Source organism: Musa acuminata, chromosome BXJ1-4, assembly GCF_036884655.1.
Source record: "Musa acuminata AAA Group cultivar baxijiao chromosome BXJ1-4, Cavendish_Baxijiao_AAA, whole genome shotgun sequence".
NCBI lineage: Eukaryota > Viridiplantae > Streptophyta > Magnoliopsida > Zingiberales > Musaceae > Musa > Musa acuminata.
In genome coordinates, this window is record NC_088330.1 from 32817147 (window position 1) to 32826937 (window position 9791).

Genomic DNA, 9791 nt, shown 5'->3' on the forward strand with positions numbered 1-9791 from the left:
GAGAAAAGCTGTGTTTTGAACACAGGTGAAATAGAAACAGAAAGTGGATGGAGGTGAGGAGGAAGTGTGTCAACCTTAAAGAGTGTGGATTAGATGAGCATCTTTGACCTAAGAAGAGCCTCGTCCTTTGATGATGAGATCAGGAGATGTGCTTTTGAACCTGTTTTGAGAACTTGCAATTCGGAATACAATTCCCACACAACACAAGAAACCACTAGGCATGGAAGCAGTCGTAGCAGCAGCTTTACAGCCACTGTCATATGCGTAAGAAGAGATGATGGGCGGTTTAGGCCAAGCCTATTCCGGTATACTCTGCAGCTCCGGCCGCCACCGGCTCCGACACTGACCCGCCTCGGCTCTCTTCATGTGCCTGCTCCGGAGGGAACGCAGCAGCTGCTCCAAGCTCGACGACGCCGACGGCGGATGGCTGGCAGTGTAGCTCCGACCCTGCTGCATCGCCGCCACCATCTGCCTCAGCTGCTTCTTGGTCATCACGATCTTGACCCGGACAGCGCCGCTCTCGTCGTCTCGCCCGACGACGCTCCCCGGCCGAGCCTTCTCGTTCATGAGCACCCCAGCTCTTCTCGATGCTGGGTTCGCCGTCGTCACCTCGGCCATCTCTTTCTGCCATGATCGAGCGGGTTTCCGCTTATATAAGCAAGAAAGGCCAGCTCAAATCTATCTGTATCCTTGAGAGGAATCGGAGACAGCGTAGGCTGTTCTGTGACGGTGACGGAGAATATGACGAACACGGCGGCCCTACGTCACATGTCTCACCAGTAGTGAGAATGATCCATAGCGTGCGCGTTCCTTACAAGATTTGCCGTGGCCGCTAGGTTGGCTCATGGGAGAGACAGTCCACATTCACCGTGGTCTCTCCATAATCGTACAGGTTAGATTAGATGTTGTGGTCTCTTCTCTATCTCTGTTCCGTACATTACTTCATAACAGTAATAATCTACATTGATGCTGCGATAGATGAGAAGCAGATGGGCGGCAAGAGTACATCGCTCAACGCGGAAAAGTACTAACATGATGATGAGGTCGTCAGCGTGACAAAGCAACGTCGCGGATACGTATGCAGTGCATGCTCGGTCAAATTCATCGTGGATTCATACGGAATCTATTCAACTAACCAGCTCCTTCGCTCAAGTTGGTGTGGACACGGATCGCGATCTCGCCGCAAGGAGACCCGCCACCGACTCGGCTCACATGCGAGTGCCGGCACGCGGCGTGAGGGAGGGCACGTGAATCATCGTCTTGCTCGGTTAGTGCGAGAGACGACATGGCACTCCATTATCGAAAGGAAGTGCTCGTGATGTGGATTGCACGTGAGTGAATTCTAGTGCAGCTTTTGGATCTAATTGAACTCAGCTGTTGGGTTGTCAGCAGCTCTGACAACGCCTAACCCCACCACGTGTCCTCTCACTCACTCTCTGCATCATCTCTGCGTTCAACATGTACCGTACGGGCAGAGTAGAACAACACAAACAACAAAAGGAATGGAAATGGGGAGAAAAATGCGAACAATTAATGCGAAGCAAATCATGAGAAGTGAAAGTTAGAGATACAGATTGGAAGGCAATGAAATGAGAAATGAACTAAAGAACAGAGCTTGAAGGAAAAAGAAGATGCCAAGGCAGGAAATTGAACCAAAAACAGAACTTGAACTAAAGCTTGCACTTCAAAGACAAAGCAGCAACTCTAACCTCTTCTGTGTTCACCCTCCCCCGGTGGAATCTGGAGGAAGATTGATTAATTAGGAGTGACGAGGGGCTTCCGGCATAGGATCATGTGCATGGGGGTGAAGATTCCGGTCTCGCCGCCGTCGCTGAGGTGGCGGGCCGTCTCGTAGAGCATTTCGTGCACCTCCACCACGCCCTTTGGGGCGACGCGCAGCGCGGTGAGGGCGGAAACGAGCAGGTGGTTGCGCCAGTAGGCAATTCGCCCCATCTTGAGGCGCGTCCACCAGGATCCGGCCGGGAGCAGCGCCAGGTCACGATCCTCCACCACCTCGAAGCCCACCTGCCGCGCCACCGCCGCGACCTCGTGCTGCGCACGGAGCCCCGGGAGGGCGTTCCCCGCCTCGATCCCGCGGATGGTCTCGACGTGGCGCGGGTCGTCCTCCCGGTACAGCGCGGTGGTGACCCACTCGTAGGATACGTAGAGGGCGCCGGGCTTGAGCACCCGGAAGACCTCGCGGTAGACGTCCTCGAGGCGGGGGGCGTGGCAGGTGGCCTCGATGGAGTAGGCGCCATCGAAGGAGGCGTCGGCGAAGGGCATCTCGAGGAAGTTGCCGCAGATGACCTCGCATCGGTCGTGGAGGCCGGCCTTGCGGTTGTGGGCGCGGGCGCGAGCGACCTGGTACTCGTTGATGGTGATGCCGACGACGTGGGCGCCGGAGTGAGCAGCGATGGCGCGCATGGGCCCGCCGACGCCACAGCCGACGTCGACGACGCGCTGGCCAGGGCGGGCGGCGATGAGGTCAGCGGCGCGCTCCTCGTGGAGGCGGGTCGCTTCGCGATGGGAGCGGCCGGGAAGGGAAGGGGAGAAATGGAAGGACTGGCCCCAGCCCCACTCGTAGATGTCGGTGACGAGGTTGTAGAAGGTATCGACAAAGACGGGGACTTTGTCGCCGTCGGAGGCGGCGGCGATGTCCTCCTTTGGGCGGCGGAAGAAAGACCAGTACTGCTTGTACTTGTCCTGCACTTTGTCTCGCGTGATTGATCCCATCTTCAGGTTCACCGCCCGCTTACCCTTCACCTCCGCCGCCCCCATCACCCACACGAACCAGTAAATCACCGCCGCCCCCACCACAGCCGCCGTCCACATCGCCGTCGACACCTCCATCGCCTCCCTACCCTTTCCTTGCTCCTTTCGTCACTTCGTTTCCTTGGCAAAAGTGGTGGAAAGCACAGAGCGACAATAAGGCACAGGAGAGGCGATATAAGAAATCAAGATTGGGTCAGTCCAAACAGAGATGGATCTGGTAAGAAGACCCGCCGGAACAGTTTAACGACAGAAAGGAAAAGCTAAGTCATGGCAACAGTAACATAATTATCTGGAGGTTATCTATGCCATCAGTCGGCACGCAATCAGTCTATTAAATCCCAAACCAATGCAGCAATTTCCAAATAACCCAACGAGGAGCCCACCACCACCACCAATGCTACGAGGCCACGATGATCCCCCCCCTTCCATCTCACATCCTGGGCTTACAGATATTTTCCTTAGCGGGAGGCAGTTCCTCACGTGGTAGGGCCCATCAGCCTTTTCCAACCCTTTTCCTTACCTTTCATGATCGCCCATGGTTGATTTAAACCCACTTGTACCACGTCTAACCCACATCAACCATGTCCAATAATTCACTCAATACCTAGTTAGCTACATTCCAGCAAAAGAGATTTATATGCATATTTAAATGTACGCCCGAATAATCCCATAGATCGGCAAAATGCAAAAGCGTGCTTAAATACAATCAGGAAATAAACAAACTTAAGAAAACTGATCCAACGAACTTCCAATTTAGAGGGCTTATTTTAAGGGCTACGGATTTATCTTTGGATATCTTCCCATGAACTAATCTAATGCTACATATACCTTGGTGCAACTGGACATGTTGCTTGAATAATATTCAAATTATGTTTTATACTATAATGAGATCAGTATCAAATATGTTTGGAGCAATTTCAAAATAAATGAGACGATCATGAATCACATAATGTGATTGGATGACTGGTAAAAGTAAGATCGACCTTTGTTCGTGGCCAGCTTTCTATAGAGGAATGCCAGCATTTTTGGGGCATTGTTTTTGTTATACTATGAGCTAGCATCCAACTAAGTGAACGCAGGAAAATACTTGGGCATTATAAAATTGAAGCATATTTCGAGATACGTGATGTACCTGAGTCCAATTGCAGCGTGACTCCCATAATAATTGTTTGGAAGAATAAGTACAGGCATATGCCGTCACAAAGCGAAACACCCCATCACGTTCTTCTGGGAAAGCTGTTTTCTTGTTATTATTTAACTTGCCGAATCATTATCACCTTCACCTTCAACAACCAAATATTCAGACACACCTTAAATTACAAATTCAATCATTATAAGCAATTCAGCAATCAAAACTGATATAACATGGTGGTGGATTACATACCTTTAGTTCAGCTTCCAGGCTAGGAATTCCTTCCTCTTTTGGTGGACTATGTCAGTTTGATTTAGACACTAATCGTACTTGAGATATATGCAACCACTCTTCACTGCACTTGTGCAGTGAGTACAACATTGGATCCAAATCCTACGCAATAGCAGTCCATCGACCCAACCGAGTCACATGATCTAATGGTCAAGCAAGCAGGAAATAGATAGTATATAAACTGCCCAAGGAAGCAGAAGCGAGTTCGATGACAGACATTCTTTACCAGTCAAGAAAGTCCATATCCAGCGCTATGGTTCAACAATTGGACATGGAGGCTAATCGAACTACAGGGTTACACCACAATTGGTCGAGAAACACGCATAGCAGTGGTTCGACAATTAAGTCACAATTGGTCACCTGAGAAACAATGGCACTCAGTTCCATATAACACTGACAAACTTTTATAAACAATAGACCTTTCCCTCCGTTGAGAAGTGAATTCTCAAGGTCCCTACTGTGACTCTACTGTACAGGTCTGTCATGTAAAGTGTATTTCCAGGATTTGCTGCATTGTTCCTGACAGATCATCGTATCTTACTATTGGAATCTGAAAAAGGATTATTCACATGGAAACTCTATATTAACTGGACTTTGAATGGTAAAGCTAAATAATGTTACCTGTCACAGATTCTTGACCAAGATCGAGATCTGTGAATAGGTGGTGATACCCCCTTGATGACCTACGCCTATAACGTTCTCTGTTAAAGAAGAGAATCACAAGTGTCTAAACAGTTCATTAAGAGCCAAAAAGTAAAATTCTAGGCTTAGTAATAAGTAGGCTCAGTTATTAGTAAATGACTTTTTGTTTAGAACATCAAATCAGTCGTCCAAAGAGAACTTGCAAATTCCAAGTCTTGATGACAGGCTCAATAGCAACAAAAATGTTAAAACAGGAGAAACATACGAGAAGACTGGGCAATTTATCAATTTAAATAGACATATAAATTTAAATCATCAATTAAATGTATCAAGAATTATAGAACAAAGTAACAATTATTTGCACCAACATAATATTTTATTCACTAAAACAAATATGCAGCACAGCTCACATGTAGTCAACATAAAAAGCATAAAATGTTCATAATATGATGACAACAATTACATGGATGGTCTTGCAACCAGCGCACCTGAACTTCTCTCTCTCTCTCTCTCTCTCTCTTTCTTTCTTTCTCTCACACCTGAAACTCCAACTAACCCTCCCCATGCCCCCCTTTCTTTCTTCCATGCACGTCTCGACCTCTTTTCCTAACTCTGCATTCTCTTCCACACACTTTTTGACTTTTAATACTAAGGCCATGTCTAGGTCTCTCAAAATAAAAGAATCTGAATTAGCAGTTTATTTTTTGCCTATGTGTCACGAACTTAACTGGAATTGTCTAAGTCATGAGACACCCTTGCGATCAAAACACGAACTTAGCTTGAGTTGCCTAAGACGTGATACACTCTTGCACCAACTTCTCAGACTTAGTTAGGATTGCCTAAGTCATGAGGCGCCCTTGCGACATATGCATCCGCAAATGGTCAACCTAGTTGTAACCTTGTACAGGTCCCGAAGGACCGGTAAAACAAAAAATTGATTAGATTGAAAACGAGCAATGGACAAGTCCGAAAGTCTCATAAAGAGAAGTTTTACAAGCAATTCAGCAAGCACATTGTGTGCATAGGAGAAAAAAGAGGAAGGAGAAAAACAAGGACTTTAGAAAGTAGAACGAACGGTTGCAAGTCCACAAACAACTGCTCACCAGGTGCCAGGCGCGAAGTTAAGTTCCCGTCATGTCAATGTGCAAACTTGTGAAGATTTTTCAATGCCCAACAATATACCGAAGCCCCATCTAGCCCTGTGCCACCCAGGGGGTTCCAGGGTGTTGAGATGACTGACGTTTTGGGTACTGCAACAAGCTGCAGAAAACAACCCGCGACACATGAAAACAGAGCCATTTTGAGGCTTTTTGTCCCGGCGTGGTGAGCGGTCGCACTATAGCGCTGCAACCTGTTCGAACATGTATTTTTACAAGCAAAACACACAAAACCAAGGCAAAACAAGCTGTCATGTCTCTGTTCAAGCATGCAAAAACGACGAAAGGTTCGTCGAACGAAGTTGTTGCGAGTGCGCGACGACCGTTCGTGACATGTATCAATTAAAATTCATCAAAGAGAAAATCAGAGAAACTAAAATGAGGTTAAACTTAAAGTATTGATGGAACAACTACTGAAAAACGAGCCCTAATTTTTCTATGAGAACGAGAAACAATGGAACACAGGTCTATGCAGCACATTTTTATTTATTTCCAATAGTATAGCAAAGTGATGAAGCATAATGTAGAACCTACAAACTTAGGAGAAAGTATGCCTAGACCTTCATCTATTGTTCTATTGGACAACTGAGGGGGGGAAAACATAATAAAGTCCACATACTAATTAAAAAATACAAGGACCTTAGTTAACTTTTGTCTGTAGGCCAATACCTAATCAATATTTCATGATGAAGACAACTTGGATCAAGTGGTCCAATCAAGCCATTCAAGGACTTGGCATTGGCAAATCATGAAATCTTAAAGATGACAAGTCTTCATAACCATAACAAACAATCAGGAGGATATGATATTGCATGATAAAAAATTGAATGATGCAACTCAAAATTCAAAAGTCTAATTAGCATTTAACTTGAGTACAATAATTGTTAGACCAAGATTTTGTATCTTTAAATGATTTAGGGATGAATTTTAGCCCTCTCTACTCATTACATCATGAAGTTTAAGTATCATATTTCCAAGTTTAATTCTTACCTTTATTTATGGTGTTGGTTGGTTTGGAAGAGTCTGTAAGCCACTAACTATCAAGTTCTAAAAGACTTAAATAGCTCATTAGGTAAGATTTTAAGAGACACAAATTAATACTTTTAGAGTCTTCTTACTATTGGAAAAAAGATCTCATAAGCTTATATAAAGGCTAATCATCTTGACATAATAAAGTTGTTGTAAGAAAGATATGGGTAATAAACTCTAATATTTATCCGTCGCTTGTCCATAATTACGTCCTCTTTCCATTTACTGCTATTTCTATTGACCTTTTCACCCTGCTTCTCACCTCTCTTCCTTCCATAGCCTTTTTACTACGGCACACACTTTTAGCATCTTGCTACCCCATGTCATATTACAACTGTTATGAGCTCGCATAAAGTAGAAAACAATTATGTTATGAGTCAACACTGAAGCCATTATCCATAGGAGAGATGAGGTCCTATGATTGTATCATGACTCCTACATTTGTTCATTCTTGTGCAATCTCAACTACATCAAACCTTAAATGGTTAAAGAATTTTCAATATTTAAAAGAACATATATGACCTGCAATCTTATCCATTATTAACTAATATGAAGATAAAGTATGTTACAGAAAATATGTATGTATAACATTAAAGATTAAGTGATGATGTTCCTAATGAAATGATTTTGATACTTCTTCAAATCTTCTTTGCAGACTAATGATCATCCTAAATGATAAATGGTTATTCACAATTTAATCATCAAGAACAGCATATGGGGAATTGAACACTCTTATTATCTGCATAATTGGAAGGAGTATGATAGTATTTTAGTAGGATACAAACATCTAGGTTTCAGAAACAAAAGGATGAAGTCTCTAATTAACCTACAATGTGAAATTAACAAACCAAAGCCATAGGAAACAGCCACAAATAAATACCAAATAAAAATAACCTAAGCATGGTATCAAATACCACGACAGGTACCATACCAGTTCAGTACCATACTGGTTCATCAGTGTATTGAAGGCAACATACTGGTCGAATAAGATTCCATACAAGTGACAGAAAAAGTATTCAGAACCTTGAACCTCACATTGTGGGTCCAACATTTTGGTCCAATGCCAAGAAGATCTCCCTAAAGATTATAATATCCAATGAACCTGCCATAGATAAATCCACCCATAAGAATACAATTTACTGATTCATCTCAAAGAAAGTAAAGCAATTAGTCTCACACAAGCATCATGAACGGAAAAAACGATCAACAAGCAGTTAAAGCTGCTTTGTGCTAATGTGAACCGATAGGATTGAACAAAGCAGCATTGTGAACAGAACTTTGTAGAAATCCTCCTTCCAATCGCATGATTTTCTTCTAAGCTCATAGAATATAAAGATCAAACAGATGATTGACTAGATTGCCAAAGGAATACAAAAGACCTCACGTAAAGCCTTATGATTCTGGTAAGTCTCCGACCAACATGCAAATCAGAAACTAGGGTTCTTTTCTGATTTGCGGAATTAAATGGGTGGAAACAACGACAAAGGCAAAAAAAGAGAACGATCAAAAAGGATAAAGAGGCTCAAAAGGGAAATCGAGAAGTGGAGCTGCAAAGGGATCTAGGTTTCTACCTCCTGCGCCGAAAATGCACCTCGAGGCGAAAAAGAGAGGAAGAGTTACGCAGGGGAAGGAAAGAAGGGGAAACCAGAAGGAAAAAGAGAGGAGTGAGGGTGGACGACGAACGATTCGGTCATCTTCGCCGCGACCGTACATATCGAAAACCGACATAATCGCGAGAGCTTATAAACGCCCGTTTTTAATCCGACATAAATATTGTACCGTTTTAATAATAGATATATACACCGTTATAATAGCCATATACCAACTCTTCATCCTGTGTTCAGAACAATAGAGAGTATATATCATGAAATATATTACAAATAATTTAGCTGATTTTTATCGACACGAAATATTTTTGAAGGAAATAATAATTATTGTTTGAATCTTAATTTTGTTCCAACCTTAAATTAAATCATACAAATAAGAAAAAAAAAATCAAAGAATACTAAATCCATTTTTATTGCAAGAACGCTAACCGTCCAAATAACACATTACAGATCTCAAAGGCTTTCTCAGATCAATCATCGACGAGCACTCACTATCTTCCATTCTCATCAACGATCCCTCGGCTACGGGCGCTCGACCTCTCCAGATCTGCCGCGAAGCTGCCTCGCTCGCACCCGGACCTGCAACCGCACCAGCGCCTGCATGCAGTGGACGGCAACTCGCGCCTGCCGCCTCACGCACGCCCCCCGCACCACCGCCTGCAGCCTCACCAGGCTCTTCAGTGCACGGAACGCCCGCCGCGCCTGCTCACGCGAACTCGAAGACAACACGGTATCATCAACCACACAAAACGAATTCCAAACCAAGGAAGAAGAAACAGTGTCTACCAAATGACCCCTGAAGTGTGCTTGGATTGTGATGGCCGCCGAGTTCTCTCTCGAGGGAGCTTCTTCTTTGTACACCACGATATCGCCATGAGTAATTCTGGTGGCGGAGGCGGGATCACCTTCTTCCGCTATCATCGGATTGTAGATGGTGGTGTTGTTCTTGATAGGTGATACAATTGACGTAGTGTGATACAATTGACGTAGTGTGTGCCAATCCACATGATGGCCCGATCGAGTTCGCATGCAAATGTCAGGCCCGCCCAGAACGAGAGCAGTGGTCAGCGATCGCAGTGGATTGGGTTCAATTTGGACTCATATATGTCGGACCGATACGTATGTCACACGACATAAGCAAAATCAATTAAATCCATAATA

At 44.5% G+C, this 9791-nt stretch overlaps 1 protein-coding gene and 1 long non-coding RNA gene across 3 annotated transcripts; both read right to left on the bottom strand.

Annotated features, from left to right (window-relative positions):
• Window positions 1-1509: 1509 nt before the first annotated feature.
• On the bottom strand, window positions 1510-2969 carry LOC135653855 (24-methylenesterol C-methyltransferase 2-like). The gene has a single exon (XM_065175480.1). The coding sequence runs from the start codon at window positions 2848-2850 to the stop codon at window positions 1756-1758; it is 1095 nt and encodes a 364-aa protein (XP_065031552.1). The 5' UTR covers window positions 2851-2969; the 3' UTR covers window positions 1510-1755.
• A 2453-nt stretch (window positions 2970-5422) lies between these two features.
• LOC135653875 (uncharacterized) lies at window positions 5423-8728 on the bottom strand. 2 transcript variants are annotated; one of them, XR_010502651.1, is made up of 3 exons: window positions 8595-8728; window positions 7955-8125; window positions 5423-6188 (listed from the first exon to the last, which is right to left on the bottom strand). It is a non-coding gene; the product is annotated as an uncharacterized LOC135653875 (long non-coding RNA). The 2 variants fall into 2 exon arrangements; XR_010502650.1 differs by lacking the exon at window positions 5423-6188 and having other exon boundaries at window positions 7739-8125.
• Between the last annotated feature and the right edge of the window lie 1063 nt (window positions 8729-9791).

What these genes read in the sequence shown, in the direction of transcription:
- LOC135653855 (XM_065175480.1), bottom strand. Translation starts at nt 2,850, where the DNA reads ATGGAGGTGTCGACGGCGATGTGGACGGCGGCTGTGGTGGGGGCGGCG.